At 31.0% G+C, this 19,814-nt stretch overlaps 1 protein-coding gene, 1 long non-coding RNA gene and 1 pseudogene across 3 annotated transcripts; all 3 read right to left on the bottom strand.

Moving 5' to 3' along the window:
- Positions 1 to 1,469: 1,469 nt before the first annotated feature.
- LOC146910415 (uncharacterized) lies at positions 1,470 to 6,476 on the bottom strand. The gene is made up of 8 exons (XR_015017683.1): positions 6,266 to 6,476; positions 5,866 to 5,902; positions 4,925 to 5,769; positions 4,732 to 4,822; positions 4,177 to 4,323; positions 3,700 to 3,833; positions 2,412 to 3,198; positions 1,470 to 1,869 (listed from the first exon to the last, which is right to left on the bottom strand). It is a non-coding gene; the product is annotated as an uncharacterized LOC146910415 (long non-coding RNA).
- Positions 6,477 to 12,407: 5,931 nt separating this feature from the next.
- Positions 12,408 to 13,050, bottom strand: LOC146910414 (dirigent protein 17-like). The gene has a single exon (XM_085727348.1). The coding sequence runs from the start codon at positions 13,039 to 13,041 to the stop codon at positions 12,568 to 12,570; it is 474 nt and encodes a 157-aa protein (XP_085583474.1). The 5' UTR covers positions 13,042 to 13,050; the 3' UTR covers positions 12,408 to 12,567.
- Positions 13,051 to 17,563: 4,513 nt separating this feature from the next.
- On the bottom strand, positions 17,564 to 19,486 carry LOC146910413 (dirigent protein 17 pseudogene; annotated as a pseudogene). The gene is made up of 2 exons (XR_015018537.1): positions 19,285 to 19,486; positions 17,564 to 19,009 (listed from the first exon to the last, which is right to left on the bottom strand). The product of XR_015018537.1 is annotated as a dirigent protein 17 pseudogene (transcript).
- Positions 19,487 to 19,814: the final 328 nt, after the last annotated feature.

Raw genomic sequence — 19,814 nt, 5'->3', positions numbered from 1 at the left:
TTTTTTTTTAGCATGGGTTGAAGAAGCCGTAGAACTAGGATACTTTAAAAGCAATGAAACTGGTGGTGGTCAGGGAAGAAAGGCAAGATTGATGGAGAAGGTTCAGCCTATGGTTAAGACTAACGAAAGTAGTAATGAAGAGGTTTGGAGGGCAAGGTTGATGGACAAAGTTAATTGTTTAAGAAGTGGGCTTAGATAGATGAAGTAATTGATAGGAATAATATGCTTGTTTGAATTTTTCAACATGTTATTGTATTATACTAGGCGTGGGTAATACCCTAAATGGCTAGAGGTTGAAGATGAATGTAATCCTTCTGTGATATTATTGAAATCAAATTAGTCTTTGGATTATTGTGGAAAACATCAAATCGATCCCTACAATATATCCAAAACTATCAAACAAGTCCTTTATATTACTGGAAATGAAAAACTTCACGAAAATGGAACGGAATAAATGGAAAAAGGAACACGAAATCGTTTACCTTCACAAAAATGAAAAACTTCCTTCAAATCAGCCCTTCATACAACGAACTATGGTGATGAAATCAGAACTTTAGAGAGATAAAAATGATGATAGTTTTAGCGGGAAGAAGAAGAGACAGGGACTGTTTTGATATGAATGAAATAAGAAAATGGTGAGAAGGGTAAAAGGGGAAAAATAAAAATTGAAGGGAAATGTTAACGAGTGCCCCCGGGGCACTCTTTAAGGACCATAATTAGTAAGTATATTATGAAAATGCATGTAATCAATGTCTTGGAAATCGAAATGTTTGACTTTTTTAAAGAATAATTGCTTATTTTGGATAGCTTAAAGAGTGCCCCGGGGGCACTCGTTAACAAGACCCAAAATTGAAAAGTGAAATGTTTTCTTTCAATTCGGCCCTTTTACACCTAAAACACACGTGGACAGTACAACTTAATAACCAACATCACATGCCATTCTCCCTAACGACTAGATTTGACACATGGGTCAATTTGATCGACGTTTGTTAAATTCAGGGACTTATTAGCTATTTCAAAAAAAATTGAGGATAAAATTGACTGGTGCATACAAATTCAGAAATGAAATAGCCTATTCACTCATCATTTTTGTGTGTGGAGATTTTGTCTCCATTTTATCAATATTTGACATTTTATGGAATCTAGTTTCACATCACATGTGATGCAAACACCCCCAAGTATCATACGTGCGAGTGTGACTTACAAGTACATCTTCGTATTCCTTTCTAACTTAAATTGAACTGAAGGCCTCACTCTCATCAACTCTCCCTTAACATATATAACTAACCATATCATCCCCTTCACATAGATTGCTTGGATCGAATGCCATCACAATTACTATCCTTTCACAACATATCTATTAAAATATCAATGTACTTGCGATATATTGATGATGCGATATTAATTCACTTACTAATACAAAAACAACAACAATCCAATTGTTACAAGTACAATAATAGTCAATTTAGTTTCTTTTTGTTTTCTTTGTTTTAATTTTGAGATTTTTTGAACAAGCACCTTTCTTCTCAGATCTACGAATAGATTTCTTATTATTCTTATGCGGAATTGTAACATCAAAAGGACAAACAAATTCCAACAACTCCTCCCAATAAAGTTCTTCTGTGTCACCATCATCATATCAAATCGTGTACCACCCAAAATCTTTGGCATAGTCAACTACCTTACCCGAGAAATAACTTCCCTTCACAATATTTCGATATCCCTTCCCAAAAACCATTCGCCAAAATCCAAATTCATATGACTATCGAGGTCGCTCACGTTACCGAAAGAAAGAACCCTGCCACCACCATTTGAAGAAGCATTTGACTCCTGCTTCATTCCTTTGCCTTCTTCCATTTGAACAGAAACCTATAGGAAAAAAAAAACAGATAAGATATAATCTATCAAAGAACTGAATAAATCATATAAAAAAATGGTGCCTAAAAAATCAACATGAGATATTTTGATTTAGAATAATGCTAGTTATCCCGATGGATAAGCTAGCGAGATTTTCACGACACTTGATTCGTACTAAACGTATTTTTTCTAAATTGTAAAACTGCCCTCCCTGGTATTGTGGCACCCTCCCTTGAATTGTGGAAGGAACAAAATTATATGCTTGTAAATCAGTCGTGATCCTGTCGGGATAAATTGCTTCGGAGGATATAGCAATATTGTTTGATTTAAGAAAAATGTTATTTCTCTAGAAAAATAACATCAAGAATTTTTCAAGACACAGCTGGCAAGCTTTAATTGCATGATTTATTTGTTCACTTCCTATTTTTCAGCCACACCTCCTTGAATTGTGGCAAATAGTACATTGTGATTTACTATGGCTGCTCTTTATTCTTGAAAAATTCTTGATGTTATTTTTCTAGTGATATATAATTGCTCTTGATTTAATACCGTACCGAAGTGTTGATGTGCTTTGATGCGGCGAGTACTTGACACGATTCACGAACCTTGTGAAGGAATTTCAGTGCTCCTCTTTTTTTGGTAAAATGCAGACTCAAGGATTAAAGGGAACACAGTGCTCCTCTTCTTTCATTTATCTTACTATATTAAAGGGAACACAGAACTGCAAGTTAGCCCTAATTAGTTCCTTTGCAAACTCAAGGATTTTGTACTGCAAGCCCTTAGGCGGGAAAACCCTAGATTTTGCATTTTGATGTGTGTTTTACTTCTATGCCCTCTGAAGCAGACCTGTTCATGTCCATACATTGATTGCCAAGCTGGATCCTTTGAAAAAATAAGCTTCAGATCTGGATCCTTTGAAAAAATAAGCTTCAGATCACATGTTTAGTAGCCCAAGGTGTAATGATGATTGTTGCATGTGCTTCAAAAGGGATAGAGGTGGACGGTGCACGCTGCACAAGAGGTGGACGGTGCACAATTGATCAATTGCTGCAAAGCCTCTTCTTTTCTTCCTTTCTTTCTATACAAGAGAAGCAATCACCACCAACATCCAAACCTAGCTATCTTCTCCCCCACACTGTTTTCCCCTTCTTTATCATCCTTCCCTCATCTCCTTCTCCTTGCCACCATATGATCTGCTTCCCATTCTTCTCTGAATATTTTCGTTGTTTTTTTTTATCCTTCCTTCTTTTTAACGTCTTTGACATCTTTTGGTGGTTTAGTATTCAACAGACTCCATTTATTTCATAATGAATTTCTCATATGTTTCCTGTTGTCCTCTTCCTGCATAATTATTTGAATAGGGAGAAATTATCAGAAAAGCTATTACAAGGAGAAAAAAATGTGATAGGAGAAACAACAAATATGAAGTAACAGGTGAGAGATTGTTTACTATTGCAAACTATGTTGTTTACCCTATTCATTTTTTTGCTTTTCCTTTATTCAAAGGTATTGATCAAATTTCTGATATACATCCTTTTATGGTATTCATCATTAAATTTCTATCATCGTATTCATTTTTGCAGTTGGAAGCCTTAATAAGCAAGACAACAACATCACAAATTTTTCCATACAATAAAAGATACAAACTTATTTGCTTTAACTATGTTTGGATTAAAGTTTGCTAACTGAAACTAACTATATTTTGCAAACATTATAGAAATTGTTTTAACTAACTTTTGAGGCAGAAATTGCAAAGATAATGTTATTGTTCAAACATAGTTTTGAGGTCTTCCATTGCAATTCAAACACAGTATGTATATGAACACAAACATGAAATTTTACTTGCAAGTACGGACTGCATCAAAATACCAGCCTTTTCAAATTCAACCAGAGTCATGTGAGTAATCTTGACACTCCACAATGAAATGGTAATGATGCTTCAAACAAAGCTTTATCTTCACACTATAATCGGAGTACTGAAGGTAAAGATAACGAGACATCAATCAGAAAAGACTCGAACAAGAGAAATGCAAAGAGATAGTACATATTCAAACATTAAAAAAATAGACCAAACTATCCTTAGAAACTAAGTGTTTAAACACTTAAACAATATAAAAAACTATTAGTGTTTTTTATAATCCAATTATTTGCATACATTTCCTTAACGAATTTGTAAAATATAATCCAATTTTTATTAAATATAATCCAATTTGTAACATTACCTAGATTCACATTTTTTACAACCATTTGCACGCTGCAATGATTTGCATACATTTCCTTAACGAATTTGTAAAATATTACTTAATGGCATTTGTTTACATGTTTAATCTTTAATCCTGCAGCTTTTGAAGCTCATTTATCATGTTCCTGTTACTGCTGCATATCATCAGAGTGTTTGGGCTAAAATTGGGAGGACGATTAATCTGCTCATCCACCACCATGCACCATTCTTGAAGACCCCTCTATCTGCAGTTCAAAGATGGTGGCTTAGGTAGAAGTTTGGCTAAAGATGTTACTTATTTCATTGGAACAGCACCAAGTAGACATTTTTGTGCTTTTTACTTCCAAATACAAATTATTAAAGAGAGCTGAAGTAGATTTCTGGGTTGAATAATCGTCAACTGTTATTGACTACTTGATTAGGTATTGTATGCTTAATTATACTTTAGGTTTATTCCTATTAACTGATCATACCTGAGAAACAATTGTTAGCCTAGATAAGAAAACACGTTCATTGGCTCACGTGTCTCAATGCAAATCTTATGATGCATTCTTAAGCAACAATTTGTATATCAACACATACATGAAACGTTACTTGCAACTTTGGACAAAATGCATCAAGGAAACTAAAAAGATATAAAGAAGTATTATTACCACTTTCAGTGATGTAAATAGAAAGAATATTGTACTCTTTCTTGATGTATAACAGAAGGTAAGGAATTCCTCTTGGACAAAAACAAGCGGTCTGCATAATGACTGATGAATGTTAGATTCACATTTTAGAATTGAATTAGTATTACAATTTTATAAATGAATTAAATATGTTGCCAAATGGTTTGCCACTAACCTTCATTGATAAACTTCTCCATTGGCTCTTTCTCATCAATGGTTAGTTGTGTTATGGTTGCTAAATGGGTATTTGACATGTATGTAACACACGAAAAGAAACCAATTAGAAAAATTGATCTTTCAAACAATGGAGATACATTTTTGTTCTGTTATATCAAAAGTATTTTATTTTGCTTTATATGGTAACATATAAATCAAATATGTTACAAACATAAAACCACTAATTCTAATCTACTAACTTGATAAATCAGTGAATTTAATCTAAACCAACTGGTTTGTCGGATCCACTACCTCTTTGCATTTTTTCAAATTCATGGAGTCTAAAAAATTTCAAGCAAAACCAATCCTCTCCTACAAGTACATTTATGTGTTCAACACAGTAAAGACAACTTTATAGATAAAAGTTCAATTTTGACATTGTATTTCACTTTAGTGATTCATGCTTATATTCTTCGATAACAAATCATGTAGTCAAAGCACCTCAAATACACCAATTTCAAATGGGTTCTGCTAAAAATTCAAGATTTATGTAGCATGAGGCAAAATTCATGTTTAGTATGCTGAAATATATGAAATAAGATATTAAATGACTAAGGCTATTATAGTAAAAGTGTAGATTTTGGATAAGAAAAAGTAACATTTATTGAGTGTCTTGGTTTGTGTAAAATGTTAAAAAGTGACACTTAAAAAGGAACGGAGGTAGTATCTTATTAAATATATCAAAATAGTTAACCAGGATTTCATAGAAGTAACAGAATTAAGATAGAGGAAAATGGCTTACCGTAGTTCAATCTAGGTGGGCAGAATTGATTGCCCCACAGAACGCTCCACTACATGACTAACCTGGGAAATGTGCATTTTAACCACAAAACAAAAGCAATAAGTTGAACGCATAAGAAACACACAAAAATTAAAACAATCTATGGTGAAAATTTGTACCTCCTTCAGCTGCCATATTTACAAACATTCTTTTGACCTGAAATTAACACAAGCAAATGTTATTGAAAAATAAATGGAAATGGGTTTCCTATAGTTGAAGGAGTTTGGACATAAAAAAAATAAAAAAAATCACCACTTTTGATGCAAAGACCTGGACTTAAAATTGAAACAAAACAACAATCCAATCCAACCTATATCAACAAAAAATGGTATTTTCGGATTCTAATGATCAGAGGAAATACAAGTTCAAAATAGAAATGATTTATACATATTTCTTTCCAAATATAAAATGAATCCATAAATCAAACTCATAGGTAAATTATAGGATTAGATTCGAATTGCAATGAACAAAATATAACGGTTTCAGAAAAATTAGGAATTTAGGGTTTTAGTAAAATACCTTGAAGAAAAAATGACCCATTTTTCGGTTTTATCTTTTATTGATTTTGTTTCGATAGAAAGATGAAGAAGGTTGAGGAGCTAAGGAAAAAAATGGTTCATTTGGCTAACTGAGCCGGATGTCGGTGGTGGTGAGGATGAGAAAGCCGGCGGCAGCGGTTGAGGAAGGGAGAAAGCGTATCTGTCTTTTAGGTTACAGCAGAATGAAAAGTGTGGAAGAAAGGAGAGGACCCGGGTATGATGAGAAAAAATGGGCCTGGCCCAATTCGGCTTTGTTTTGGGGGTGTATGCCAAAATCCGTGGTGGGAATAGTAATCTGTCCAAAATTGCATTTTTTTTATTGAATTTTATAAAACAATTATTATATAAGATGTAAATTACATCCAACGTAGTTTACAAAGAAGTCTTTCATAACGTTCATTAATTACTGTTATTATTAATCATGTGATGTTGTAATGAAGTTTCAACTATACTATATTTAAGATGTTTGTGTAAAATTTTTGATTTCATTCAAATACAATTATATTGTTGTAGAATACATTGGATTGTTATTAATTCTGTTTGGATAAAGATTTCATTAAGTGCTTATGAAATAAGCTGAAAACAACTTATGGACACATCACAAGTTATTTTTATAAGCTTTGTTAAACAGTTTTACAGGTGTTTATGCAGGTATTTCTGAACGAGAGATATCATATGATAAGTAAGTTCATCAATTTACAATTCCCAAATTTATTCAATTTTTTATTTTTGGGAAAATTTGTAATGTTGGTTTATTTTATTTTATTTTATTTCTTCCAGAACTTGACATATTGTTGTGATACACATAAGTGTATTTGCACGGAATTTGTAATGTTGGTTTTTTTTTTTTTATTTGATCATGTTTATACAAACCAAGTTTGCAGGGAATTAAAATTGTTGTCAATGTCCTCATTACATTGTCTGCACACAAGTATATGGCATTGGTGTTTCTTCTACAATAAAATCTGTAGCTTTGGCTCTAGAATGTCATTTGTCATCGTACTTTCATGCTTTGCAGGCAATAACATTCTATCACCCTCCCTTTTGCTAGACTTTTAATAATTGTATCAGGATTTTAATGTTAATGGTTATCATATTGTCTCCATAACACTGTTAATTTTATGGATCCCATAAGAGGATAGTGATTTTGCAAATCTTTTTGTTTTCCTTTGTGTGCACTCTACCATAAACGAAATTTATAGTTTGTGTGTTTTATGGAAGAAAATCTATAGATTGTGCTCAATATTGACCCGTGCGATAGCACGGGTCGCGCGATCTAGTATACTTCAAAATCAATATTTAAATCCCTTGAAAAATTAACATTTAATTAAAAAATAATCTAATAGTTATTCTTTGACTTTTTTTTTACTGGTAAAATAAATTAACATACTCCCTTCGTCCCAAATTATAAGCAAAAAAATCTCATTTTCTTAGTCCCAAAATATAAGCAAAAAAGACTAACTTTTATGTTATTTCAAGAAAATAATCTTTTCCAAAGTAAAATTAAATGTAAATTGAATTCAATTTGTTCTCCTTTCTATTCTCTCCATAGTCATTAACCAATAAGAATTGTTTTTACATCTTTCTATGAAACTTATTCCAAGAAAAACATTAAAAATTATACCTCAAACTACTGTGTTTTTATTTTCTTAATAAGTGTGAATTTGTGTTTTTTCTTATAAATTGGGAAGGAGGGAGTAAGTATTTTACTTTCCTATTATGAATTTGGTGAATCGTGGAATTAGGGGTTGTTTCGTTTCAAAAGATTTATTTTAATGACAAATATTTATTTTTAAAAATAATTTAATATAAGTATTTTACTTTCCTATTATGAATTTGGTGGATCATGGAATTAGGGGTTCTTTCGTTTCATAAGATTTATTTTTCGCGTGTTCGTCTTTCCACCAACACATGTAAATTATCAACGATATATTATAGGAATTTTGCTTGTAAATTATAAACGATACTTTTTTATAAAAATGATACTTTTTATAAATTTTTTGATATAGATTAAAATTACAAGTAAAAATATATGTAACTTTCAAACGTAACAAACTCAACAAACCACATTTATCTTTTTTAATGACAACAATAATATAACAAATATAACAAAAAAAATTAAATAACACCAACAATATAACATTTTTATAGGAAAATTTGTTTAAAAGCATAACAATTTATAAAAAATTATATTGTTGGTGGTATTAAAAGATAATAATTTATATTATATATATTTTTTAAGAGAGATTTCTATTATATTTGTTAAATTATCATTGTCATTGAAAAAAATAAACATGGTTTTTAGGATTTGTTACAATTTCAAAGTCACAATTTTTTTGAATAAAAAATTCAAAATATTGGTACTTATAAAAAATTCAAAATATTGGTACTTATAATTGGTACTTATTTGTTAATACTTATAATTTTAATCAAATTTCATTTTTTTTTGTAGTGGCCGGAGTTTGAACTCCGGACCTTGCATATTTTATGCATTGTCCCAACCAACTGAGTTAAGCTCACGAGGACAATCAAATTTCATATAAAATATCATTCATAATTTACACGCATTAGCACAATAAAAAAAGAGGAAAGACTGACACGTGAGTGCTCATCTTTTCACTTATTCATAATTTACACGCGTTAACACATTAAAAATAACAGAAAGACGAACATGTGAGTGCTCATCTTTTCGCTAGTGACTATAAATTATTCATTATTTCAAAATTATTATAAATTATTATTTTAATTATTTACTTTCAATATTTAAATGAAATAAGTATATATTTATAATTTTTATTGAAAATTAAAAAAAAATCCTTAAACAAAATAAATAGCTTTTGACTAAATTATGATATACGTTTCATTTTCTATTTATTTACATTAATTTTTTGAAAAACATTGACCAGAGGTATATTCAGTTTATTTCTGATTTAAAATAAATAAATAATATTTTTAGTCTTTTCTAATTTCTGTTTATGTTCATGTATTTTCTTAAAAAATTAAAAATATTAAAAGAATAAAAAAAACAATTTACAATAATATACAAAATTTCCTAAAAAAAAAATACAATGCATACAAAAAAAATGAATTATATATGACATTTTTAAAAGTTTTGATAAAATTCATGTACATTTTTTTTCCACTATATATAAATCAGTCACGGAAACACCACTCGGCGATCCTGAGCACTCGCCCAGACTCAATCGATATTTTTTTTTATACTAGGCCTAATCCAATAGCCCATTAACCCATTTAAAAAAACAAAAAAAATGTACAAACTCTAATATTTTTCCATTACGCTCACACACCACAACTAAAGCCAGAAAAATGGCCAAACTCTATAAAATTTCTGCCTCCGTCATTTATATATATATATATATATATATATATATATATATATATATATATATATATATATATATATATATACACACACAATATCTCTAGAGTATTTATGTTCTTTGTATTGAAAATTTATATTAGAATTTGCAAAACAATTAATCTTAAATTTAAGATTAATGTTGTGATTTTGTCGGAAACAAAATATTATTATTGTGGCTAGTGAAAACACGGGCACTCACATGCCCGTCTTTCCACTCTTTTTATTCCGCTAACGTTTAAAAATTAGGAACGACGTGTTTCTATGAAATTTTGATTTTGATTAAAACTAAAAATATAAATGTTTGTTCTTCAGAAAAAAAATATATATAAATGTTTGTTGCTTTTAAATTATAACAAACCAAACTAATAATGACTATCCATTTTAACGACACAAACAATATAACAAAAAAATTTAATCTAAATTCTTATTTTTTTATGACACCAACATCAATATTTATTATAGAAAAAGTTGTTTAAGAGTATAATTGTGATAATGAAAAACTAAATATAGATATACTCGTCTAGTTTGTTACTCTGTTTAAAGGATAAAGGAAAAAAATTGGGTATATATATATATATATATATATATATATATGTATGTATGTATATATATATATATATATATAATTTTTTTTTGAAAGATGGATATATACACACACTCATATCTTGTTTGTTACACTTTTATTTTAATATTGAATTTACTTTTATCTCTTTGTTATATGTGTTATTTGTATTGAAAGTTGAGAGTAATTTTGGAATGAGAAAAAATCAGCCTAACAGAGCCAAAACATGCTATTTTCTTTATATATAGTATAGATGCAAAAGATTTTTTTTTTAAGGAAGATGCAAAAGATTATTTAATTAATTGTTGAAATGACTCATGTAATATACGCGATGTCTAAAAAAAGTCATTGTAAAAAATGAAACACATATTCTACCCATGTAGTTTGATATTCTTCCTGTTTTAGTTCTCTAGAAACTCAATCACACAAGAGGCGCTAACATGGCAGGAAATCTTGCCATATGGTTGCTACCGCTTGACTTATTCTTTCTGATGTGGCATTTTTTGTCCTCTGCAACTTTTTTCTTAACGTTAATTGAGGGGATGAAATCAAGAAAAAACATGCGATATTTTTTCTTGTAAACATAAAGTTTATAAAAGTGATATATAAGTCGAATGTTTACATGATTTTTTGCAGGCATGTTTAAGACGTTAAAATTAGGCATCACATATAAAGTTCAATTTTTCCAACAAGGGATAGATTAATTTTGATATTTTAAACCGTCAAAAACCAAAACAATGTAAACCCCAACCTACAAATCAAATTTTAAGCTGCCATTTTGCAGACTTGATAACAATCAGTCATTTAATGTTTTTGGCATTATTTAGGAGTCAATTTAGAGTCATTCTAGCAAAATTTCCTTAGTTTTGGTTAAGTTTTTGTAAGTAAATTGATGGATGAGCAAGAAAGAGTCATTCTAAGCACAAGGCCTTGAACCATATCAAACCACCCAAACGAGACAACCTTATGGTCGTGCTATGGTTTTAACAAAAATATCAAAGTGATTTCTTGGGCTATAATCACCACGAACATTTCTGTAAGGAGAAATGAGACAAGAGATGGAGAATATATGAATGGATAACCATTTCCTCATGCGTGATGCATGCTATGAGCAGTGCCTCGCGTAATCAAGAAGGAAGATCAAGAGTACAACAATTGCCTCATGTCTACATAAATAGTCCATAAATGCTTACACCTTTCATGTCTACTCCAGGTTTTGACCTCCGCATGTTAACCGACCTTGATTCAACCCTCCAAGCGCTCTAAGGTCACGACATTAAAGGAAACATTTTAACGTCATGGACTATTCTAACTAACAAGGGGAACAGTCAGTGACTATTGCGTCTACTCGTTACACATAAAAGCTTCCCTTAATTTTTCAACTTTTTCTCAACTGACATTTGTTGTCTTTCCTCTTTGGTCTTTTCATTAATGAGGCAATAGCCATTTTTGTCCCTGAATATGTAATGAGTAGTATAGTCCTTCAATGTACCAAAATTTAAAAATAGTCTATGATTGTCAACTATGTTAGTCAAAATAGTCATTTACGTTAAAACACTTCGTTAATATTGTCATATTAGTCATTCTATATACTTACTTATTGTCATATCAGTCCCTATAAGTACTTATGTACTGGCATATAACCGATCCGAACTACACATATTTTATTTTTTGGATTATATCACTTCTTGCCTCATAACCGAGCCAAACCGCACCACGAACACCCCTACTTACTGGCATATCAGTCCCCATACAGAAAGAGTGCATGTGAGCATTGATAGACTATTTTAATATCATAGACTATTTTGACTAATGAAGTGCACGATCAAGAACTATTTTGAAATTTTGATACATTGAAGAACTATTGTGGATATTCGTTACACGTGCATGGACCAAAATAACTATTATCCCTTTCATTAATCTATAACAATAAGGATATGGGCACATATATCATCATTCTCATGTATCTTACCCTAATGACCAAGTATTTACACTAATTAGAGAAAATTTAATGGATTTTCTATCAATCCAAGTTAATAAGTGTCGTAGAAGTATATTACAAAGTAAGTAAATTTCACACTTATCAACTCTATACGACTTAGAACTTTGTTTAACATCAAACAAAAGTCTTATAAAAAAATATTTCAAAACATGGTTCAAATATTTATAGTGCACAAATGACATTCAAGATTTGTAAACAATCACACACTTTTAATTTAAATTTCAAATGAACATTTTCAAATCTGTCAATTCCTTACTTTATTTTTTATATCTATGTCTGCAGTACACAAATTTTTTAATTAAAGTCTCTTGCTAATCAACTGTAGTCAATCTAATTTTAATTTGTTTTCTTTGTTTTGATTTTGGGATTTTGTGATCCAACACTTTTCTTCCCAGATTTACTACCAGGTTTCTTATTTTTCCGAATAATCCCTTGTGCCAATGTCTTGAGAGAAATTGTAGCATCCAAAGGAAGAATAACTTCCTTCAACTCCTGCCAATCAAGATCTTCTAAGTCACCATCTTCATATTCAACCTTGTACCATCCAGATTCTTTGTCATAGTTGATTACTTTACCCGAGTAATACCTTTCCCTGAACAGTTTTTGAACATCCCTCCCTACAAACCAATCACCTAAATCCAAATTTCCATGAGTTTCAACCACATTTGAAGCATCACGGGACGGGACAACACCGCTACCGGGGACTATTGCAGGCACCCCGTTAATTATAATAGCAGTCTCTCCAGGTATCTCATATATCCCTGTTGCAAAAGCATTTGATTCCTGCTTATTTCCTTTGTCTGACTCCATTTTGAATAAAAACCTAAAACAAAACATAAAAACAATCAATTTATTTATTATGAAAAGACATGATCTTATGTCTAAGCGAGATTTTAACAAAATCAATCAAAGAACCGAACAAATCACATAAGAAATTTTGAGTGCCTAAAAAATAAACATGAGAGATCTTGATTTAATTAAAATTGAGTTTGAAATAAGGTGACATCTCGTAGTCGATTTTTATTAGCAGTGCTAGTAATATCGGCAAATGTAATTCTAATCAAAAACACATTTAAACACCATAGCATGGTAAAGAGTGATCAAAATAAATTTTATGATGATTATAAAGTCACACCACACATAAAAATAAAATTCCCCCCGAAAAGAAATTAACTTCATCTTGTCATGGAATTAAATCAATGAGAGAGAGAGAGAGAGAGAGACACCTCTCCCAAGACAAACCTTGCGATGTAATTGCAGTGTTCTGCTGTATTTTTACCCTACCAAAGTGTGTTACTTTTATAGCCTAAACAAAATCATTCTTTATTAATTACAGAAATAATATAATAATTTTTCTTTGACTGGAAAAATAGTTTTATATTAAGTTTTCCTTTTAAGCTATTTTCTTTCCTTCCTTCTAAAAAATAAAATAAAAGCTATTTTCTTTCCTATTATCAATTTGGTAAATCGGTGGATGCAGGCGTTGTTTCGTTTCAAGAAATATATTTTTTAATTACAAAAGGTTTAAATGCTCTTTTGGTCCCTTAAATATTTACTTGGTATCGCTTTGGTCCCATAAGTAATAAAAGGTCCGTTTAGGTCCCTTAACTTTATTTAAAGCAACGGTTTGGTCGCTTCTATTAATTTAATTCAAAAAAACGTTAAATTTTGGCCCATTAACTTATTTAATTAGTATTAGTTTGGTCCCTTAACTTATTTAATTAGTATTAGTTTGGTCCCTAAACTTAACGTTGTTTTGAATTAAATTAATAGATAGGACCAAATTGATACTTTAAATAAAGTTAAAGGACCTAAATGAACCTTTTACCAAAGCAATACCAGGTAAATACTTAAGGGACCAAAGATTTTGTAATGATTGTAAAGTAGTATTATTTTAATTTTTTAGTTTAAATATTTAAAAGAAATAAGTTAATATTTTATAATTGTTACTTTTTTGAAGGAATTTTATAATTTTTATTGAAAACTAACAAAATTTCTTTAAAAATAAAATAAAACCCTTTTTATTAAAATATATTATACGTTTTCATTTCTTATTTATTTATATTAAATAACTTTGACCAGGTACTTGATTTCTTATTTGAATAAATTAAATTAAATTATATTACATATACAAGAGTTGGGGTTTAAACTATGGACACCCCATTTATTCACCTTAAAAAGGTGAATCTCTATACATTAGACTCTTGACAAAAAAATGCCACTATTTAAAAAGGTGAATTTCTAAGGTGGTATTTTTTTTCTTTTCAAAACAACATGTTTTAGAAATGCTATATATAATTGGTGTTTCTTTTCCAATATCTTTAGAGTATTTATGTTCTGTCCTTATGAGTTTAGCTCAGTTGGTATGGACAATGCATAATATATGCAATGTCTGAGGTTCAAACTTCGATCACCGCCAAAAAAAGAGTTGTCATGTTCTTTGTATTGAATAATATATTATAATTTGTAAAACAATTAATCATAAAATTTAAGATTATACATAGTTTTGTCAAGAAAAAAAAAGTAAATTAGAATTTTGATTTAATTTTTTTTTAATTTGTGAATAGGCTTTAAAATGCCCAAGATATGGCTTATATTGGAGTAAACCATCATTTTCGTCTCTAAAAGTGTCAACCGCAAACAAACAAGTTCTTGGATTAATTGAAATTATTTAAAAAAAAAACTCTCATTGTTAACTCTGATAGTCAATTTAGTTCAAAAGGTTAAACATATACTCTCTTCGGCCATTTTTATAAAAGATAAAGTTGATGTATTTGATTCGTAAAATAGACCAAATACATTAACTTTTGTTGATCTATTTATTTCTTATATAAAAAAAAAGATAGGAGGGGTATTAACTTTAAAGTCAAAGTCATAACATAACAAAAAAGACCAAATATTGTATTTCCAATGTTTAAATCTTCTCTATTGTATAATGAAGGTTTGTTTCAATAAGAGTTATACTTATCATGATCCAAAGCCATGTTTTTCATTTAGATCCTTCAAAAAAAAATGTTTTTCATTTAGAATCTTTTCTCTCTCAAACTGTTAGGTCCTTAACCAAGAGACCGAACTCTAATGACAATTGAACATAATGAAAAACATAAAAATGAGATGTTTGATTTGAATTTTTAAAATCTTTGTGAAAACTTAGTTAATAAAAGTTTCCTTGGAAAGTGAAATGTGTTTTTGAAATCTATTTTATAAAAATGAAACTCCCTCCGTTTCAAAATGAATATCGTTTAAGGTTTTTACACACATCCAAGGAAACTTTCTGTTTCAAAATGAAATTCAAATAGATTTCAAAAACACATTTCGCTTTCCATTATGAAAGACACAAGCTGAGTCGACACAATACTTTATGAAGCTAATCACAGTAACAAATAACAATTATAGCTTGCATCTGGATTTTCTTTGTATCATACTAGTTTTGGCATCTATGGACTTTGCATAAGTTTGCACATTTCATGGTAATGTTAGGATGATATTGATAGTAAATTGCAGTTTAGAGGGAACAAATTGAAAGCTAGTGGTTAAATAGAGAAACCATTTAAAGGACACGTCATCTATTGAAACCACGTTAATCAACGGACATTCTTTGAGAATGTTAAAGAAGAATTTGATAATTGGGTCATGTTAAGACATTTGTTAAGGAGTATAGTTTTCCAATCATGAGATATATCATAAATAATTTTGAATGCCCCAATCACGAAGTTGTTTAACATGTTCAAAGATTGAACTTCTTGTGGATTCAAAGGTGGTGGCTACTGCATTAAACATTAGGTGAACCGGTAGTGTTGCAGGGTATAGATTGGTGAAGCGTATCATCAAGCTTTAGGAATTGGATTGGGAGGTTAGATTTTGCATACCATAAAGCAAAAAATAATGATGTTAATCTATGTTCTCCGATATACAAAACTGATCATTTGAAAGGCAAAAAATAAAGTTATTGAAGCTCAATGATTTCGGATAAGAAAAATAAAGTTTTTTACAAATAACACAGTATGTTGTTATCTTTCACAATGTTCGTGTTTTTTTTTAGTACAATTCATAATGTTCGTTATAATTGACATTTCAGAATGAAATCAAACAAAAAATTTATTCAATATAAATGATAGATTTTTAAAACAGAAAATTTAGATTTCCTGAATTTATAAGAAACAAGTTGAATGGTATAAATATTGTGTATTCCATTGGCACTTCAAACTCTGCCCCTTTTTTTTTTTGAAGGAACTTCAAACTCTGCCTTATTCATTAGCTTTCGATTTAAAATTTATAACACACATCATACAATAACAGATATCTAGGAAAAACTTCTGCTAAATAGATCAACATTTATTATTTTTTTCTTTTTGACAAGATTTGTGTCATATCTTAAACAATTAAATTTGCGGATTCTACTGTGGATAGATGATCACCATATCAAATAATGTTTTTTTTTTTAAAAGAACCATATCAAATATTGTTGATGTCACATAATTAGTCTCACGAGGAAATGGTAAGGACATACATTTAATTGAACCTATTTTTAAAATGTGAGACTCATCTTGACTTAATTCAATAAGAAAGTGAATGTTTTTACGGAAGTTATTTTAACTTGCCAGCAAAAAAAAACATCGGACACATTGCTCTACTTTTCATTGTGTTCGCTTAATAGACACTTAAGAATGAAATCAAACATGCTTTTTTAGAAACTCACATATATGTGGAGGAGCTTAATTCAAACTCCAATACCTAACAATTTCGACATTATTGTTAGTTGAACTAGAAATTTTGGACCAAACATAAATTTTATTTTATTCTAATAAAGCCTCTTATTTCTGTCTAACGACTTATGTATTCCATCAAAGAAAGTATCTAATAATTGCCGTAAATTCGAGATCAATTCAAAACATTGTTATTCGTTACAAACATCGACCCTCTTTTTTAGAATATATCAAAACAGAAAATTTAGATTTACTAATTATAAACAAAGGATCTGGATCCTCTCCTGCTCTTTCTCTGTTGTTGTTTGTCCTGCCATCATCTCAGCCACTCATCTATGTTTTTTTTTTTTTTTGAGGGATCAACTATGTTTTTCTCTCTTTCCAAAACTGCTGTTTTTTATTTATTTATTTGTTATGAATTCTCAATTGTTGAATGAAACACATGAAGGATGGTTGAACAATAAAGGCAGGTGAGAATCTATTTCCAGGAACAAAATATAAGATCCATCCTGCATAAAAAGATTTACTAATAGATCAACATTTGTTTCATATCTTTTTTATTTGTTTTGACAAAATTTGTTTCATATCTTAAAACAATTATATTTGCGGATTCTACTGAGAATAGATGATCACCATATCAAATATTTTTTTTGAAGGAATCACCATATCAAAAGACAAACCACATGCATACCCCTACGTCAACACCCATAATTGCTGAACCTACTAAAGACCAGTGCCAAAAAACCTGCTAAAAACCACAGGAACCTCCCAGCAATCACAGACAGCAGCACTCAAAGGACACAGCTACAGCAGCACTCAAAGGACACAGCTACAGCAGCACAGCAAAAACCTGCAGCACCACACCAAAAATACAGCAGCATCCTTCCTAAACAGCAAAGCCGCACGCAAGCCTGGAGAGCCTCCCACCGAACAGCACCCTGCAGCAGTATACTGCAGCACAGAAAAACCAGTAGAGACACCCCAACACAGCATACCAGTACACAGCAAAGGGAGGAAGCAGGCTGCCAAAACCGCAAGCAGAAGGCAAACTGCCGAGACCAACAGCCCTGCTACACAACCTGTCACCAAATTATCTAATCATACAGTCACGTGGACTTCAAACCCACTCGTAAAACAGGCACGGCGACACTTTGCTTCTCCCTGACAACCATCTCCAAGTCAACACCTTGATCTCGTCTACCACCTCTTCCCATCTTTTCACAACCGCATTGAAGATGCTATCATTCCTAGCTCTCCAAATAACCCAAATATTGTTATGTGTCATTATACCAATTTAATTCCCCGGTTACAACATAATATCAATCACTATAGCAACAAATTTTCCTAGGGAACAAATCGTCCCTATCTACAAAACCACAATAATCCTATTGCTATTGCTACAAATACAACAATATTTTTATAGACCATCTCATCAGCACAAATTTCCTAATTGTTCATTCAGCTGATCATTTTCAAATCTATCAATTCCTTGCTTTATAATTGACATATCTATCTACAAAACCCTAAATTTTCAATTAAATCTTCTTGCTAATGAAGTACAGTCAATCTAATTTCCTTTTGTTCTCTTTGTTTTGATTTGAGGATTTTGCGAACGAGCACTACTCTTCCCAGATTTAGGAATAGATTTCTTACTATTCCGAACAACCCTCTGCGCCAATGTCTTGAGTGAAATTCCACCATCTAAAGGACTGAGAACTTCCTTCAACTCCGGCCAATCAAGATCTTCAGAATCACCGTCTTCATACTCAACATGGTACCACCCAGATTCTTTGTCATACTCGGTGACTCTACCCGAGTAATAACGTCCCATAAACAATTTTTGAACATCCCTCCCCACAAACCATTCTCCCAAGCCCAAATTCCTATGTGGTTCGATGATACTCAAAGCATTGCTGCTGGAAGGGACGGCGCTGCTGCTGCTACCGGATACTATTTCAGGCACTCCGTCAATTACAATCGCAGGCTCTCCAGGAAAATCATAAACCCTTGCCGCAGAAGAATTAGATCCCTCCTTATTTTCTTCTTTGCCCTCTTCCATTTCAAACAGAAACCTAAAGCAAAAACAAGAAACAATCAATTAACTATGAAATCATAATCTTGTGCCTAAATTCAACGCCTATAGCAATATTTTAAGTTTTAACTAGAGTTTGACAAAATCAATCAAGATCTGAAACAAATCAATCAAAAATTAACCTGAGATATCTTGATTTAATTAAAATAAAGTTTAGAATAAAGTGACATGTAGTAAAAAAATTATTGACAGTAATCATATTGAAACAAATCAATGAGAGAGTAATGCAATATATATTTTGCTGCGGCGGTGTACCCGAGACAAAGCTTGAGAGGAAATTGCAGCGTTGTACTGTATCGTTTTGCCTATCAAAATGTGGGAATTTCGAAAAGCACTGTTAAATGGTTATCGGAAGCTATATCTCCGGTGAGCGAGAAGAAAGAAGGGTGTGACTCTGAAAACCCTAAAACGGTGGTAGAAGGAGGCGACGATGACAGAGCCCGCTCCGGGTAAACGCATCGTTCATTTGTGTAGTCTTTTCCATTTATAGCCTCAATTCAAAATTGTTCCTTAATTACTGTAATAAATTTGTTCTTTTTTTGGATTAATACACGATATAAAGAATATTCCATCTCTTTCAAATTATATGTCACTTACACTACCAAAAAAAAATTGGGGAATTAGTCACTTTAGTCCCTGAATGGGGAACGATTCGTCAATTTAGTCCCTGAATGCAGATAAATTGCAAAATAGTCCCTGAATGTAGACTTTGTTAGTCAATTTAGTCCCTGAATGCAGACTCCGTTAGTCAATTTAGTCCCTGAATGTAGACTTCGTTAGTCACT

Source organism: Medicago sativa, chromosome 7 (genome assembly GCF_051527215.1).
Source record: "Medicago sativa cultivar Bolivia chromosome 7, Bolivia_mono, whole genome shotgun sequence".
Lineage (NCBI taxonomy): Eukaryota > Viridiplantae > Streptophyta > Magnoliopsida > Fabales > Fabaceae > Medicago > Medicago sativa.
This window is presented reverse-complemented; position numbering and strand designations above follow the sequence as displayed.